At 39.0% G+C, this 19,250-nt stretch overlaps 2 protein-coding genes across 7 annotated transcripts in view; both read left to right on the top strand.

The window, feature by feature from the left end:
* Window positions 1-19,250, top strand: part of LOC110836031 (chymotrypsinogen 2) — a 51,050-nt gene that overhangs the window by 27,560 nt on the left and 4,240 nt on the right. Inside the window, exons 1-3 of one of the 6 annotated variants that reach the window (XM_087357143.1) lie at window positions 6,493-6,850; window positions 12,744-12,862; window positions 18,195-18,350. In XM_087357143.1, coding sequence (XP_087213269.1) covers window positions 6,848-6,850; window positions 12,744-12,862; window positions 18,195-18,350 — 278 coding nt within the window. In that variant the 5' untranslated portion in view covers window positions 6,493-6,847. Of the gene's footprint in view, window positions 1-6,492; window positions 6,851-9,207; window positions 9,495-12,743; window positions 12,863-17,319; window positions 17,519-18,194; window positions 18,351-19,250 lie in introns of those variants that run through there. The other 5 variants (XM_022076829.2, XM_022076833.2, XM_022076830.2 and 2 more) reach the window with 5 other exon arrangements.
* On the top strand, window positions 278-4,033 carry LOC147872331 (uncharacterized). Its single transcript, XM_087357141.1, has one exon. The coding sequence runs from the start codon at window positions 568-570 to the stop codon at window positions 3,673-3,675; it is 3,108 nt and encodes a 1,035-aa protein (XP_087213267.1). The 5' UTR covers window positions 278-567; the 3' UTR covers window positions 3,676-4,033.

The raw sequence follows: 19,250 nt of genomic DNA, 5'->3' as shown, positions 1-19,250 counted from the left end.
TAAAATCCCAGAGCCAGTCTGGACACATCGGTGCCGAAAAGAACGTTGATAACTTTTATCTAAGCTTCATATAAATTATTGCTTGCGCTGGACCGATACGGATCGAAGCTAAATTATTCACATATACTTTTGTGTGGTTTCACAGCGTATGGTGGTCTTTATATTGATTATTCTTCCTCTTAAGCATCAGGAAAGAAGGAAATCAAACTAGACAGAAATAATAAAAGCAGGAGAAAGAGAGAAATGAAGCAGATAGAAAACAGATTGAGTAAGAATTTCATGTTACCCAATGTGCTGATTATTTATTTAATAGGTGTTGGTGGGACCTTTCAACAACACCTCCCACTATGGCGCAAATGGGCGGGACATATGAAGAGAAATTATAAATGTCCTAGTACCCTCACTCTTTACTGTTTATGTGTCTGAAAATCTGTTTACGTCTTCTGCCAACTTACTTAAAGCACATTGGACGATATCTCTCACAGTCCATTATCGTCTCCATCCGACATCGTGCACAAGAATATAGTTCTAGCTACAACACTAAGAAATGCTAATATTTTCATATGAATGATGACGGCATTACCAAAATCTTCATATAGTCTGATTCTGTTGTCAGTTTTGTGCCAGTGTTTACAAAGCGAAGAGTCTATCAATGCTGAATCGACAAGAGACAAGACTGAACGAACGATTTTTGTACAGCCAATTGTCGGCAGTTCGTCAGAGTTGAGGGATCCAAATAGCTATTCATTGGAACAAGGTCTGGTTCATGGGAAGAACCGGAAGAGCGGAACAGGACACGCTTCACCTCCGAACTCGTCTTTCTTCACACAACATACTTCATTGCTTCCTCGTCGCGGTCATGACATCCCCACTTCTACTTCGAGAGCAAATGTGACAGGGCAAGCATCGGGCAGATGGTCTATGTTGGAAGTTGGTCCAGCACAACGGCGTGGTAAGAGAAACAACGCAGTCTTGCTTCCATATGAAATTCCTTTTGTATTAACATCCCCTGAAGAATATTACTTTAATCCTCAATCTCAGTTAACAATTGAAAATAAATTTTCGTACAATCTTTTACAACCATCAGCACTTCTTGGTAACACAAGATATTATCCAGACGAACAGAAATTGAGTGATCTTTTATCCAATTCGGACAATTATAGCCATACCTACAGTTTCCCTACATATTTTCCTCACTTGCCTACAGATAGCAACGAATTTCTGATCACCCGTACTTCAAACACCTCGCTAGACCAGAATGGATGCTGTAATAGTCATCAACCACAACATATCAAAACTTTTTATGGCTCTCAGCCACTAGATGGCAAAGGCTTTTACGTCCCTCAGCCTCCTCCATCACAAAATCTCAAAGAATCTTATAGACCACAACCTCCATTTCCACGGCCAAGTAGCAAAGGATTTTATGGCCATCACTCTCTAGCTCCATCACCAAGTAACGAAGGATATTATAGCCCTCAAACTCCGTCTCCTCCCTCAAGCAACAAAGAATATGGTCGTCAACCTCCGTCTCCACCACCACATAACCAAGGATCTAACGGTCCTCAACTTCCACCTCCAAGTGGCAAATATTCTTATCCTCAACCTCCGTCTCCGCCACCACATACCAAAGGATCTTATGGTCCTGAACCTCCATCTCAAAGTGGCAAAGGCCATTATTATCCTCAACCTCCGTCTCCACCACCACATAACCAAGGATCTAACGGTAATGAACATTCATCTCCAAGTGGCAAAGGCTATTATTATCCTCAACCTCCGTCTCCTCCACCACCACATAACCAAGGATTTAACGGTCCTCAACTTCCACCTCCAAGTGGCAAATATTATTATCCTCAACCTCCGTCTCCACCACTACATAACCAAGGATCTAACGGTAATGAACATTCACCTCCAAATGGCAAAGGCTATTCTTATCCTCAACCTCCGTCTCCACCACCACGTAACCAAGGATCTAACGGTAATGAACATTCACCTCCAAGTGGCAAAGGCTATTCTTATCCTCAACCTCCGTCTCCACCACCACGTAACCAAGGATCTAACGGTAATGAACATTCACCTCCAAGTGGCAAAGGCTATTATTATCCTCAACCTCCGTCTCCTCCACCACCACATAACCAAGGATCTAACGGTCCTGAACTTCCATCTGCAAGTGGCAAATATTATTATCCTCAACCTCCGTCTCCACCACCACATAACCAAGGATCTAACGGTCCTGAACTTCCACCTCCAAGTGGCAAAGGCTATTCTTATCCTCAACCTCCGTCTCCACCACCACATAACCAAGGATCTAACGGTCCTCAACTTCCACCTCCAAGTGGCAAATATTATTATCCTCAACCTCCGTCTCCTCCACCACCACATAACCAAGGATCTAACGGTCCTCAACTTCCACCTCCAAGTGGCAAATATTATTATCCTCAACCTCCGTCTCCACCACCACGTAACCAAGGATCTAACGGTCCTGAACTTCCACCTCCAAGTGGCAAATATTATTATCCTCAACCTCCGTCTCCACCACCACGTAACCAAGGATCTAACGGTAATGAACATTCACCTCCAAGTGGCAAAGGCTATTCTTATCCTCAACCTCCGTCTCCACCACCACGTAACCAAGGATCTAACGGTAATGAACATTCACCTCCAAGTGGCAAAGGCTATTCTTATCCTCAACCTCCGTCTCCACCACCACGTAACCAAGGATCTAACGGTAATGAACATTCACCTCCAAGTGGCAAAGGCTATTCTTATCCTCAACCTCCGTCTCCACCACCACGTAACCAAGGATCTAACGGTAATGAACATTCACCTCCAAGTGGCAAATATTCTTATCCTCAACCTCCGTCTCCACCACCACATAACCAAGGATCTAACGGTCCTGAATATCCACCTCCAAGTGGCAAAGGCTATTATTATCCTCAACCTCCATCTCCGCCACCACATACCGAAGGATCTTATGGTCCTGAACCTCCATCCCCACCACCAAATATTAAAGAATACTATAGTCTACAACCTCCATCTCTACTCCCGAATAACAAGGTATGCCAAAACTCTCAATCTCCGTATCCACCACTAAATAAAGATTCATATGGTTATCACCAACCGTCTTTACAACTGACTAAGAAAGACTATTATGACTCTCGATATCCATCTCTAACCACAGGATATTATGGTCTTGAACCACAATTTGCTCCACCAAATAACGAAGAATATTTTGATCCTGAATTATCATCTCGACTGTCACATGAGAAGGAACATTCCGATCGTCAGTCAACATCTCACAGTACTGAAGGACAGATTGGACATCATCAGCCATTTACGCCCAGCAAAGGATCGTACGGACTTCTGCCTCCATTTATAATTTCAAGAGATTTTGAAAATTATGAGATCAAACCTCAGTTTGTACTACTGCAGAACAAAGCTATTCCTCCTCCGTTTCGAGACACAAGTCTGGAAGATTCTGTGGATCCCTCTTTTCTGCAAGTATCTGTAGTTCCTTCAGTATCCTTCACAGTTCAGGATACGACTCAGTGTGGGGAACTTGGTGCTGTTCTGGAAGATCCCTTGACTCTGGTACGAAACTTGTCACGTGTCTCTGGAGCTTTTGGGGACAGCACTTTGAAGCCTGGGCCATCACATGACATCATTGCTCGCAGATAACACTGAGGTCACAGGTATATCACGCTGCCCTATTCTGTTGTTTACAAAATCAGATGAATGTCTTTGCGACTTTTTATGTGCAGTTGGCCTTGAAACAAATATGAATCTGTTTTCGAACAGTATGAGACTGCACGCAGAACGTATTTTTATTTTATTTTATTAAATATCAATATAATAGAAAGGTATTAAAAATAGACTCTGTAGAACTTGATTTTTGCCTAGGAAATTACGTATGTATTCATTTATCACATTTTACCTATTATAAACAATCTCATTAAATCTGTTGTTACTCCTACTCAATTGGTGTTCTTCAGTGACAGAATGTACAGGAACAAATAAAACAAATGTAATACCAAAACCAGACATTTTATTTATTCTACACTCGTACATCTGTTTTCCACTAAAATCGTCTTAAATGTCACCACAGCACAGATTTCTAGATAATTCAGTTGAGACATCGGAAATAATAAACGCCTGCACCACAGCATCTAGATTTCTGATTGAAAATGTCCAGAAGCCATGAAGTTGCTTGTAGTTCACTTACGACCAATTCATCATATTTCGTGAGCTGTTATTGTATGCAATGTGTTCTGCCTGTGCCACCTGTATTAAGCGAAGATTGCGACACGTGTTGAAATACGATACGAAAATATTTTTGTCAAGAAGAACAAATTAAATTACAGGAAGATATAAAAGAAATTTGACACTCCGTGACCTCAGTCTATTTATCACGGCCTGTGATATTGTTACTGTAATCGTGAAAGATGCTACAGCGTCCATACCTGACACTAGTTGGCGAAAGTTACGCAGATTCCTTGGGAAGTAATCATAGCAGGAAGGAAGCTCTTACGGCTTCTGGTAGTGATGCATAACACACAACTGACAGGATAGAAAACGGGACTTCAGTTTCTCACGTTGGTTCATCTACCTGTGGAGCCTTATGGCAACAGAATCGTATCGAAACACTACGTACGACCACATTTTTGGTTTACATCTCCTTAGAGGGAGAACTCTTACAAAACGCTGATAAACTTTGAAATTCTGATACTCTGCTACACCCAGAATGAGCGATTATTGAAAGGAGACAGCACATGCTTCCGAAACGTCGGTAATCGTTACATATTGACATGGTATGTTTCTAAGAAAGCTTAATAAACCCTACATAGAAAAACGTGATGGACGCAGCAAGTCCTTCTAAAACTTCAATAATGTTTACCGTTTTTATACGGTGTTACAGCCCTTCTAGAGAAGCCAAAATACATTACTCCTGAACTTCTATAATCAGTATCATTTCAACACGATATATTACCCTGTAATTTATGCGAGAGTAACTCAGACGACAAAGACAGGCAGCAGCCAAAAGAGAAAGAGCTGATTCGCCTGCCACCTCTTATTGGAATATACAACTGCATAGAGGCAGGATCATTCAGTGCCTCTGGTAGTGTCGGGTGAACTTGTTCGTAAGTCAACTGAGAGATGGTGCTGTATACGGCTCAGGTGTGACGTCAAAGATGGACGCTGTAAATCGCAGAATTAAATGAGAGGAATGAATATTGCAGAGACGAAAGAAAGACATGCGATGATCGAAGCTAAAAATTAACTCATAACACAAAATGCGAGACATTGTCTTGAATAATGCCAAATTAAATAAAGGAGGTAATAAAGTGGAATGCAAATTAAATTGAGAAATCAGATGCTTTTAGAATTTCTGAGAGCGACAAATTAGAAGATCTGCATACAGGTGATGTGACGATGGTATTAAATACCAGCAATAATAATTTTAGTAATGTTTCTCCCAGATGCTTCACTAAGTATATCGCCCTGTAGACGTATGGCGGAGTGGAGGCATAGCTATATGCATTCTTAATCTGTGCATTAGATGGAACTGAGTTGCTTTCTAGCTTCAAGCACCGACCGCTTTATCCCCGACGAACTAAAAAATCCACTGCCAAATCTATAGGAGGCAGGATGGGCTGCAGAGATGGTCCAGACGCGGCAAAGATAAAATCTCATCCTGCCTGGGATCAAACCCCGGTCGTCGAGCCCGTAGCCTGGTTTTCTGCTGTGAACTAGTTTCTCTTACAGGCTGGCAATATTCTCGACTTAGTGACGTCACCATCAGCAGTAGATGCGCGGATTGTTCTGTCGTAGTGGTAATGCCTGATGGTTGCAAAAAATTCAAGTGAAGGTATGCATAATTTTACTGAACATTTTTAAAAACAAAATAAAAATTAAACTCCATGCTGCATGAGCTTTTTTAAACAATGTTGGTATTTACTCACCAGACCAAGAAATTCCCTGCTGTTATAAAATCCAAATGTTCATTGCCGCGTTTACAAAATCCCGCCATTGGACCCTTTGATAAGCCAGTTTAATCCAGTACAAACATTCACATCTTTTATGCTCACGCCCTATTTTTCCAATATAGTCATAAATATTATTTTCCCATCGAAACCGAGGCGTTTAAACCCAGAACATCATCTTCATCATCCTCACCGTGACAACCTCAAATCTTACATGATCATGATTAGTTCAGGTGAAGAAATTACGAAGCCTACATTTGCTGTATGGTTCTTCATCGTTGTTTCTACTTTCAAATTTCCGAATATTTTCCGTCCTTACTTTGTTCCCATATATTGTCAGTCTGTGTTTTCTCTTGTACTGATAGGCTTCAACCGGCCTCTAACCTCAGCCTTCCCCTGCAGGACGACAACGAGGAACAACGAGGAAGTGGTCGTCTGACGTGTGTCTGCCCTCGTGCTGGTCTGCGTTCTACCTTCGGACTGCCTAATCGTACGTCAGACCTTACTGTTGCAAGTCGTATTTATTGTAAAACGAAAAGCATCATTCATAAGGGGTCTTCAGATTCATGTGCTAAAGAGAACACTCGGAACTTGTGGCAGATTTGGAATGTGGTCTTGTGGATTGTACACAATTTAATTTATTCGTCGGCCGTATTTTTCCCCACACTCACCCCCTCTCACGGTACTACGTAATAGATGACTTTTACCAGCATTAATTATACACAATCGACAGTTCGTATCTAGGTTACAGAGGATTCGCTTTCAAGTGGAAGAAGATCTGTGGTGGGAATAAGTAAGGTGTGTTCATGTGTGGCTGATGAGACGCAGAGCATGGTCATCTTCCACCGCACGCACAAAAAAAAGAGCAAATGGTAAACCGATTTTAATTATATTTAACTTAGGAAAATTTTACGAAAAATTGCAATTTACATGTGGCAATTTAAACATCAATACATCAATACATTTTGGGCGAAAAAAGTTATGTAAACGGATTTATTTAGCGTGTTTGGAGAAACATTAAAAAAAACTGCATAACTTAAGTTTCGCTTACTTCGATAAACATTCACTGTTGTAATATGATTAAAATTAATCATTAAAATTAAAGGTGACTTCTTTCGTAATAATCCATTTCCTTCGCCTTATTTACTCCTTACACAAAAAATAACTAACGCCATTTTACTTTAAACGATCATTGCTTCTACCTGGTTACTGTTTCTAGGATCCGTTATCGTGTGTTGATGACACACCAATCACATGAGGTAGACGTCATGATACTAGCTAGAAGCCAACCAATAATAGATTATCTCTGTGGAGAAGTGACGAAAGTGTCAAGAAACTATTTTAGCTCGAAAGCGATTAATCTTAATCAAAAGCAAAAATAGCGTATTTATAGTTGTAACAGCGCTTATGGCATCAAATTTCGTTGAAATCGGCCCGCATTCTTTCTGGAAGTTCTCAGTAGATATGTTTATCCGATTGCATACCAGCAGTCACCAACTATAACCTTTTTCTTCTTTTCTATATTTATTGTGTTAATTTCTCTTTTCTTTTCCTTCCTTTCTTCCTTTAACATCACGAGCTATCGTTAGGCGCGTTCAGGCGCCTAAATTTTGAGTATAAACGTGTGTAGTAACTTATCTCCCTTTCACGCATTGGCCGCTTTGCTTCGGGGTGAAGCTCCCCGCATACTAATTGAATGGGAGGCTGTGGTCCTGAATATAAAAATCTTTGCCTCTACCGAGAACCAAACTCTGGCTCTGAAGCCCTTCTCGTCTTCAATGCAAATGGTACCGGGGATTCTTACCTTGTGGTTAAAGCGGTCACTCACCTCAGTCGTCACAAGTATTGCTGAAATAACAAATTCTGGGACGAAGAGATCACAGACTCCCGAAGAAATTAGATCAGCTTCAGCATTATGATTATGATGATGACGTTAGATTTTGGCATCGCGTATTATACGTGTTATAGATGGCTCACACATGCAAATACTAAGTCTGGCTGAAAATGTTTCGTGTAGAACCTACATATACTAGCTGAATAATATTGTTTCGAAGATGTAATATGGTTTACAGACAAGTAGAGAGACATGGCCTGTCCATTGTACGTAAATTACATGTACTGGAAGCAAATAAGATATAAAAAGCATAGACGTAAGTCTGTTGGAATATACGTTGAGAACATGCAGCTAATCAGACTTGATACATAACAATACGCCTTTCCTGTTTCCTGCAAAACAATGCAATGGGTTCTGACAGTTCAAGGTGTGAGATCATGGGTGGACAACTATTGCCCGCAGACCGAAAGTGGTCCACGTGAAGGTATGACGTCGGATATGCCCTGTACGAATGTTTGTTTACTTCGCCGCGCATAATGTGAGGAACAAGCCAGATGTTGAAAGCAGTACGAGTACCTATCATAATACGTAGAATCTGAGTATGAGAAGGCCGAGTGGAGTTCGCTGCATATTCAGTTTGATTCTTGTTCTTGGCACATCGATAAATTACAAGACTATGGGCTAATGCTGTTTTATTTGTGAATACGAAACCATCTTATCTTTGCACTATCCCATTTAATTGGCCCTACAAAGAGAAGGAACAGACAGATTGGTAAAATCTTGAGAATCCATAGGTACTCTTCAGCTAGTTTTGTGAGGAAGGTTAGTCTAAATCAGGAGTGGAGCATGTAGAAGGAAAGTAGGAAAAATGAGATTCTTTTAAAATACTTATTGGAAAACTTAAAGGAAGAGACTACTTGGGAGACGGGAAGATAATATTAAAATATGTTTGTGAGAAATATAGGTTGTAAAGTTCTGAACTGAACTGAAGTTGTTACGTCAGGATCAGATTGGTTGGTGTTTTGATTACGGTGAGGAACCTCGGGTGTCATAAGATCATTTATTGGCTGCCTGAGTAACAGTGAGAAAAACACTTAACCAACTAGTGAACTTGTTTGCTAGGTGGATGTAGACCTATGGCTAATTTGTTGGTTAATTAGGTCTTAACTTGTAGCCTACTTCTGAACATTCTGCATAGTGATAGAAATAACAGACAAATCATCGTAAACTCACTGGGTTTTTTTATCTGGAAAGGCTTAAAGCTATTGAAATGTGGTTCAATATCGTCATCATCTGAAACTTCTTTCAGGATTTCACTTCTTCAGATGCGGTTAGAATAATTCTTTCGTGTTTGTCTTTGCAGTGCAATTTTTTTTCTGTTTATTTTTGTCGTTACAAAGAAGTTTCCGACCTTCACTCATCAGCCATGTTCAGAATCGCAGCCTCAATATGAAGTTCCTAGAGAGATGCCCCCTTCCGCCCTTCTATACCTTCACTGTAACGAGAAAGTTGTTTCGTTGTGGAACAAACGTTCCTCAGTCGCCTTCTGTCCGTCATCGAGAACCGTGTTATTTCTGTCTCCAAACCTCCTCGCGGGCGTGCAATTTGACGTGTCTTACGGGATTGCTTCAGAGAGAGACACAGTTCATTCGTCCTTCACCTACTTGCGGATCAGCATCTAGGTAAGATACCCTGAGACTTACATAACCTTTAGTAATTATAATATTGGTGTAAAGAAATTAAATTTAGTCCTTATTATTGACCGACACCTGTCAGTACATTTTGAGTCTCAGTTAACGAAAGCAAAATGATTTACACGTTTTTAGCAATATGTTCATAATAAGAGGATGTCATATCTGTCCACATGGTTCATCTCGAAAAATATTAAATGGATTATCGGTTTTGGAGGGCTGTCGGAAAAATTTAAATTTAGCGTGTGCCGGTCATTTATAAATCATACTTTATAATGAGCTCGAATTTCTCAAGTTGTCCACAGTAGACTACAGTCAAATTGTAGACATTCACGACATAAAATCTATCATCATTAAGATCTACAGCTTTCGTTTGAAACATTCTCGATATGGTGAATACTTAATTAAATACAAGGACAAATTACTTTTACTGTATGCAGTGCTGAGGTGGGATAGAGGAAGATGTCACCAAATCGAGGATGAAAATTTAACTGATTCTGCCTTCTAAGTTTTAATTAATTAATAAATATTATACTGAATGTTTATGAAAGTAAGATAAATATATATGTGAAATTGTTTTTAATTGTCAGTAATGGAAAGTGAGAGTTTCCAAGAAAATTTGAAAAAGAAATAAGTTCCTTATAAAATAAACGGTAGCATGGAAAGATTTAAACGACATAAAAAATTAAACAATTTTTGTAATAGTCTGACGAAAGTAGGTACTCTGTCAAATCGCAATGAATTTAACACAAATTCCAAATAAAACGTTCTAGAAAGTACTGATTAGGTCTACATGTACTTCCTTTCAAAAATTTCAGTCCTTGTATATGATGAGGCTATCAGGAATTATAAATTAATGTATTTTCAACTCAGCGTTCCATTTCTGTGTAAAATGTTTAGAAATACAAATTCTAACTACGTAAGTAAGAGTTTTGACTGTCGTCTCCGCAGGAAAAAGGCACGCCTATGGCTTGTTTCCATGCGGAATTTTACATGCCTGACTCCAGTGATTCGCTACTTACAGCCATGAACCTGAAAGCTAAATGTAGATTTTGTGCGGTCGCCTTTGTATCACTTTACTTTCTAAGATAAATAAAATAAATTCCATTGATAAAAGTTGCATATTTTTCGAATGTCTATCACATTCTACTACATTTTATGTTGAAATAAACCTGAGTACTTTCGCTGGTGTTACAGGCTGCTGTGCATCTAACTGTATGAATTGTCAGTATTAGCGTAAGAATTCTAATGTACTGCATATTATAACCATTCATTTTATTTATATAACTTTTATTCGAAACATTTTCGCGTTGATAAACTACGTTTATATTCCGATTTTTATGAAATTTGGGATGTGTCTACAAATATTAGCAGAACTCCAGAATACAGAGTTTCGTTAAAATCGTTCCGCGGTCGTCTAATTGCTACATTCGGAAAAACGAACGGACAGCCATGTCGATGTTAATAGACGTAATTATGCAGCATTTTGTAGCGAACGCGCCTAAAAACGAGTCCTTTATTCGGGAGTGTTGGTGCGTTGAGCCTACAGGTCCATGTCCAGAGAACAATTTGCCTTGTATTTAACTTTGCCATCAGTAGCTACTTTCCATATCCTTTCCAATTCATTATTCACTATCCTCTCATTCGACGCTATATAGTCTGAGCTACTAAAAAGCGTCGTTAAATAAACAAATAAATATTGGCTGAATAACGTTGAATTATAAGGTTGGTAAGGTAGAAAGGTTGCGGAAGTCAGCAGTCGTTGCCTTTTTTAAGGTAGGCCTCTATTAACCTGCATTTGCCTGGAAGGACAGAGGAAAAGCACGAAAACTTGTCAGGATTTTAATTTGGGAACTTCCGAATACGAAATAGAAATGAGAGATAATAATTAAAACGGCAAAAAGGAAAGGAATAACCGCAAGCTAGAGAAAGGAACTCAGTCGAAAGAAATGTTTTGAAGACAACCTCTAGTTGACCGCAAAGAATATCAGGAGGTGATGTTACTGTTCTCGGTTTTCTGAAGATTGAGACAGTTCCTACAAAACGGTGGCATCTACCGACGAGTCTGCATGACGCCAAGACCCAGATCATCATTCTCGCTGCCTTGAAACCTCAGTCTCACAATATCAGGATAAATTGCGTGAAGTAATTCTCCGGTTGTCACAGAACACGCAACTGACGAAGAGGTGCATTCTTTATAGGCCTCCACAGATCTGCAGGCGACAGAGATCTGAAACGACCGCTTATGATATGGAACGAGACGTTAATGTATTTCGGAACGTGTCAAGATCTGTTCGTGCCTTGCAAGGAAGAATGAGGAGGAGAATATCAAAGTGAAAGTGTGAAACATTCGCTCAGAAAGAAACATAAAATTCCAAAGTTCATCTGCAAACACGTCCCATCAGATCATCTCGCATTCTAATAGAAATGTTGTATTACGAACTACCGATGATGACGTCTTTATGTGCGACTGACTCCAGAGCAGAGATCTACACCTTCGTTCTGTACAATTGCTGAACCGCATACCAAACAGTGGCCCCAGAATGTAATCGGTTTTAGTGAAAATCGACATCAAACCCACGGGGGGACTTATGTTCCCCCTGTCTGCTGATGCAACAGCTGAACTTTCTCTGCAGTCTGTAGTTTTCAGTTTTCTATTCTCCAGTGCCACACTGCATAAGATCCGCCTGTGTAGTTGTCCTCGGGCCAAATGTTCAGATGCTAACTGGCTGCTGGGTTCCTTGGTTGCCCGATTATTTCTGTCTGATCTCTAGTTGTTTGTTCGTTCAGTAATTTTTGGTTGTTCGATTTATTGATTCTCTGATTGTTCGTTTCTAAGTGCTGGTTGTTTGGTGCGTTATGATCCGTCTTTACCCTTTCTCGAGCTACTTGGTTTTTCCAGATCCCTCGTTCCTTTTGGCCTATATGGCCCCTGGATTATTTGTTAGTCTGCCCTCTGACACTCGAACAACGTAAATTCCCCATTTCTGTTGATATTCCTTTATATAATCTGTAATTTTCTTAACCATCAAATTATCTGTTACATTTCCGTCCTTCTCTATCCCTCAGCTCTTCGCTTCACTGCACCCTGAAATCTCATTTGTGCCCTCAACTTCTTAGCATTTGTCTGACTGTAAGCATTCAACAGAAACCTTCTCTTGATATCATAAGTTGTCTGCTGCAATATCAAGAAGTTTGAGAGATATTCGCCTATGGTGATGTGTGATGTATTTCTTTTAGATGGTTAATGACGTTTTAGAGGAACGTATCGCCTCAGTCTCAAGGAGACGCCACACACACGGTCACAACCCCAGAAGACACATTCCACCGCCATCAAAACTTCAAACGTTTAAGGAGAGGTGCGATTATCTCAATTTTTTGTCTTTATAATGTAAAAGTTCTTTTCGGTAAAGGCGACCCTATTTCACGTCAGGCTGTAACATTAGGAAGTTTCAGATGGTATTTTTGTATCCGTTATTTAAATTTATTATCTCTGAATGTAAAACAATAAAGATTCATAAGCACCAGACCATGTACCGCGTCTGGCACTCAAATAAACCATACCAAGCCGATCCAGAACGTTCAAAGTCAGTCATGGATATTTCTAATCAAAGAGTCTTTCGTTTTGGTGTTTTGTAGTTTTGCTTACACATTCTTTACACTTGATGCATTTAATCAACACATAATGGAACGGTCTTTCAACTCGAAATTCAATTATATGTCATTTTTAAATTCATTTATTAAAATGTTGAATAAATGATGTTGTGTATGAAAAGCTGATTCTTTAAAAATACTTTTTAGTCAAATTCATTGTTTACGGCATTGACAAATACTGTTCATTAAAGAAAAGGAAAGTTGGTAATAAGTTAATTATTGCTATAATAGTGAAGTCGAAAGTAAATAGACCAGCGTGTATTAAAAGACGAAGTATGTATCGGCCATTTTCCTTTCTTAAGTGAAACATTTCTGAAACTGGAAGAAATACAAAGAAAGTATCATTTTTGTGTCCAATAATTAGTCCTGAAAAAAATGGCTGCGAGAAATTCACAAACGCGGGATGCGAAATCACGAAGAAAATGCGTGTTTGAAGCGCACATTTCCACTCCTACCGGCGCGGAGGCTGGGAGGGGGTGGGGCGTTGTGCAAGAGAAGGGAAATCCTCTTGGATGTGGGTCAGTGGGTCTCTCAGAGAGGAAAAGTGAGCTAGACGAGGAGGATGCTTGCGTGACCTTCCCCTGACGTCATCGACAAATATGAGTGAATCTCTTCAATTTTCGCTAAGGATATTCCTGCATTGAAATTATTTCACAGGGCTTTATCAGCTGCGAAAGTTGCACAGAGTCGCGGTCGATTGATCTGCACACTGCTTCGTAGTCGGGAGGTCCCGTGTCCATATTCCGGCCAGGAGGCCAGCTGTTCTGAAGATAGTACATTAAATTTGGCAGCGATCGCTTCCTTTCACATTCTTTCCGATTCATTAATCATTCTATCATTCGGCGTTGAAGAGTTTGAGCTAAATAAACCCACTTTTATGTATGGGTTTCACGTGGTTTTCTTCTGGACTTCAGTTCCTTGCATTTCTCTTGGTTTTAATTGCGTACGAGTGTGGTGTGTTGTAAGTTGTGATTGTGTACCATGAAGATGAAGTACTCTTGCTAATATTTTCATGGCCCCCCTTTTGGGATTTGGCTAACATTTTTGAAAAAGTCACGCTCCGCCACTGGAACACAGGATGCATTTTGTAGCAAATTACAGGCCTTCTAGTGGGCGTACTAGGATGACCCGTGGAGCCACATCTGTTATGTAACTCTGGAACGCGGAACATGATTGACGTAGTATGTGGTGTATCGCACTCACAGATAATAACCACACTTCTGCTTGTAGCATGGTCACTTAAGGTCCCCGATCCTCACCTGGTTTATACAGTAAATGCCAGTACCACAAGGGAATTAATCCCTATTACTGTACATTAATACCCAGAATTGTAAACAAGTAGTAACTAATTCGTGTTTATGTTATATCTCACTGTCAGAAGAAAACCACGTCACTCTTTGCAGTAGGGCGGTCATGGTTTCGCGATTCCGTACTTGATGCCAGTGCTGTTCAAAAGTAACACTGCGGTTTCATTTACATTTACATGTTCGTACCATTCTACATTTATAATTATTTATGTTGTAGGTGAGAATTCTAGAAGTTAAAGAAAAATGACGAACGTAACAAGAAAATAGCTTAACGTAGGAAAATTATAAGTGTAAATAAAACGGCAGTTAAAATTATTTATGTTAAAATGTGCTCTAAACTGTAGCAAAGTAAATAAACTGAGTCTAGGTTAAGTACTTCAGGCTATCAGGTTAGTGTTTGACGCTAATCAAGATCACGTAGCACGGAATGAGAACATAAATGACGAATGAAGAATAATATCGAAGAAGGGAGCGTAGTAAAGGAGAATGCATGACTCTGTAACGAAACCGGTCGGCTGGAACCACCATTTTTGTTACAGATTAAATGAAATTTGAATCATCTTTGTGGTTCTTATTCTGTCTCCGTACCAAAGCCAAATAGGGGGTGTTTCTAAAGTGAAAACAAATGGTTAAACGAGAGTCTTCAGCAAATTAATGGCGAAGTTTACCGACGTGTTATTCAAAGTTCGGTTTTTGTGTCCAGGAAAATATTCCGTTACAAGTCGCTTGATTAATGGTGCTTAGGGAAATAAGGACGGTTTATTCTAAGTCCCAGATATAACACAACACACAAATAGTGTTGTGTGGGTTGTGGACAGAAGTAGATAACCGGGCTGTGTGATTATTGTTTGTTATCATTTCTGCCTTTGCCTTAATCAATGGAAGGTTAAAGCACTTTAAATTAAATAATGTCACATAAATTTTTCTCAGAATGAATTTCCAGTATCTTCCATTCTACATGGCATTTCCCTTCCTTTACGTCAAAATTATATGAGCGCCGTACTGGTGTAACAGACTGCAGGGATTTGTAAGGAAGAGTGTGAGGTAAACCTCCCACTAATTGTAATAAAGATTAATACATTCGTACTGTTTCGGGGGGAACATAACAGACGCACACACAATTATATGCTCCTTTTTACGAGTCTTTTGTAAGCTTTGAAAACAAGAGTACAGATAATTAGACCTCAATGTTCATATGTTACTGTCAAATTTAATGAAACTTATTCAGCATTTTCAAACAGATACAAATCATCTTATGTGGACTCTTTTAAGACAACGGAAAGGTTGAAAGATCTTCTTTTTATACATCATCACGGAAACTCGCAGTTTCTGTTGATGAGAAGATACAAATATTCAGTATCAGATTTCAGAGTGTGATAGGAAAATAAATTTTCACTGACATTGTTAAATGACATACATATTCAAATGTAAAACAATAGTGTTTCTAAACGAGACACGTCCTTTGTTTCAGATTACTGTTGCGTAAAGTAGTAAATTGTATACAATTCTATTGTGGCCTGTTGCGTTTAAGTGTGTGTGAGAATGATTTACTGTAGAAAAAGGTTATTTCAGTGGGGCGGAATATTGAAAAACAATAAAGATAAGATGATAAAGTTGCGTCATTTTGTGAAAATATATATTTGTTTAAATTTTTCAGTCTAATCACAAAACTTCCTATTAAATATTAAAATATTACTACAATTAACATTTAAATATTTAAAATATATTAAATGATGATCTCTATCGAAATGTTCGATTTACATTAGATCAACACTTTTTACACGACATGTTTCAGTTCTATATTTTAAATATTTAAATGTTAATTATAGTAATATTTTAATATTTTAATATTTAATAGGAACTTTTGTGATTAGACTGACAAATTTAAACAAATAAAGATAAGACTGAAGAGCAGAACAAACATTGAAGTGAACGCGTAAACTTGAGCATTTCTTTAGACGATCAGGTCAAGTGACACTAATAATAATGAATGTATAATAACGCTCGTGATAATACTGATGTCTCACATGTCATTTTTAACCATCTGTGTCGGCATTTTAAGTGCAGACGTCTGTGTCATCCCAGCAAGAAAGTACGCACCCCTTTCGTCCACAGCAACTAAAACTGATTAACATGCAGTGGATTGGGTTCTAAATTGCTTTATGAAGGATTACGTCTAAAAATATGGCGCTGATCAGAATGTAACAGCTGGTTTCATAAAAGATCAAATGCGCTATCTATCGGAATCCATCTTTAAATGGTCGCTGATGAATGGAAAAAGAACTCCTCGAACTTAGCTCATTCACTGAAAAAGTAGATGGCACAGTATGCTGAGGACAGTGCCATGCTTTTAGTAGTGGGTCGCAATTTGGGGTGGGGGGAAGTTTCAGAGATTGGAAAAATGCATGAGAATAAGCCACGGAACAAATATGGACAGTCATGAATCTTGCTGCTATGAAGGCAGGCCGTGGATTAGCAGTGACTACAACTATGTTTAGTATGTTTCTCTAATAAGCAATATCTTCTTGTCTAACTAAATTGTACACACACATTTACTCTAATCAAATTTTTAGTATTACTTTTTCACTTGATGTGATACTTCCATGAGATGTCTCCTCCCAAGGGGCAGCAAATTATTCAGTCCAGGGGTGGCAAGAAATCAAGTCCACCCCTGACACAGTTTCTTCACGATAGTCCAATTCATCCCTTAAATAAAAGTAACTGCCCCCCCCCCCCCCCCATCTTAAGGTAATTTTTGCGTACAGCTTATTTACTACCTGGCATCAGATATGACGCCAGTTTTGGTTACATTGTTCATAAAGGTGACTCTCAAGTGACCCACTTGCTTTCCACAGCACAACACAGCTTACAACTGATGTGCTTACAGTACTGCAGAAATTATAAGTCATAATTACATAATGCAAAGCAGTGACATCACATGCGGAGACCAAATAACAGTAATAGAAGAAAGAAAATAAAGATGATTGCAAGTTAGAATGTGAAGAACAATAGGAAAACAAATAGTGTGATAGGAGTATCCTTTTTTATCTAAAGGTACAATAACATTATTTTAAAACCTTTGGATTCTTTTACAAAAAGAATAAATTTATAATATGTATGTGTAAATTAGGAGCTTGTGAGTTGGGATAGCTCAGTCTGTATAGTGACTGTCTATGGGCTGGACGACTCGTGTTTGATCCCCAACGGGGGCAGAGGATTTTTTCCTCTAGCCTCTGCGTCTAGATCAGCTCTGGGGCCCACCCAGCCTCCTCTACAATGGGTACCGGGGTCCTTTCCCATGGGTAAAGCGCAGCCAGGGTGTGATGCTGACCACTGACCCCCATCTAGTGCCGAGGTCAAGAATGAGTAGGAGCTATACCGCCTCTCCCCACAAACGACGTGTGGCATGTAGCGGTACTGCTTTACTACTTTGTATACATTAGGAGATTCTTATGATTCTATACAGTTCAAAGGGCATTTTAAAGATTCATATCAGAATGTTGTATTTTTAATTTAAACCATCTCTCATTTAAGTCATTCATTGGGCAGTCTGGACCTGTCAAATGCCCATGGGAAACCCCAGCCATGTCTACCAAGAATGCATGGGATAAATATTCTTTGTGAACGCATATGCATTAAGTCCGAGTAGCAAATTATAAAGATTGATTAAAATGATTGCTTATGAGTGTAAGCCCATGCTAAAACAACTTTATTATGTGTGTGCATGCAGGATGAGAAGTTCAAAGGTCATATTCCTGGTAACTACATTCACATGGCTCCATCTTGTAGCTGCAGAACCTGCACCAGATTCACCTGAGACAAATGAGGCAGATCACAGCCATTCTGCAGGTTGTGACTGCATGGAATACTGGACTTGTGTCATGAGGTAGACAAGTATATGTAAACGAGCTTATATTTAGTTTCTTCTCAATTTTTAGGTTTCATCTATTTTGGCCTCTTACTTTATTATTGTTATTATTTCTTACATTGTTTCTACATTTGTAGGTTGACTTTTGAACAGGTCTCCAACTGTATCTATCTGCTCATTCTTGCATTACATTTACCCTCCTCCAGTCTTATCCTCTCTTCTCACCATCCGTCTTAACTTGGTGATCCGCCCACTGGTATCCTTCCACTCATCTTGATTTCAATCATCTTTTTGGTATTCCATTATCATCCATTCTTTTAACGCATACAAACCATTTCAATCTACTTCTCTCAATTTGGTTCTATATTTCCTCCATCTTGAGCTCTCCCCTAACATATGTTTTCCTAATTCTATCTCTCCTGGTTTTTCCCAGTATTCCCTCAGGAATCTCAGCTGCTTGTAATTCATATTTCTCTCTTTTAGTATATGTTTGTATCTCTGCTACATATAATTGTATTGTTTTAAAATAATACTTTATATTGTCTGATATTATATTCCTATTAGTGTCAGAATCTGTGACCACTTTTATGATCTGTCATGATTACAGACCTCACTGAATCTTCTTTGGCTGGTACCAAAATTGTTACAAAATGTAAATATTGATAACTGGGAACAACAATAACCAACAACTCTGAGGTTTACAATGAAATGCATAAAATATTAAAGAATGGAATGCTTGTTATTGTTGATATTGAAAGCTCTTAGAGCAGATGATAAGAAAGTAATTTTGACCCAAACTCTTGCTGAAATTAAATCATTATAGGTAATAATTAATGAAGATTGTTCATTAAGTGAATCTTGTTTTTTCCTGAAACATAATAGAATTTAAAAATATATAAAATTTTGTCAACAAATGTT

The sequence above is a fragment of the Zootermopsis nevadensis genome, unplaced genomic scaffold, assembly GCF_977971745.1.
Source record: "Zootermopsis nevadensis isolate Lab colony 2312 unplaced genomic scaffold, Znev_1.0 Znev_ptg000028l, whole genome shotgun sequence".
Classification (NCBI taxonomy): Eukaryota; Metazoa; Arthropoda; class Insecta; order Blattodea; family Termopsidae; genus Zootermopsis; species Zootermopsis nevadensis.
This window is presented reverse-complemented; position numbering and strand designations above follow the sequence as displayed.

Bases quoted from the DNA above. Each gene is read 5' to 3' on its own strand.
- LOC147872331 (XM_087357141.1), top strand. From the start codon at position 568: ATGATGACGGCATTACCAAAATCTTCATATAGTCTGATTCTGTTGTCA.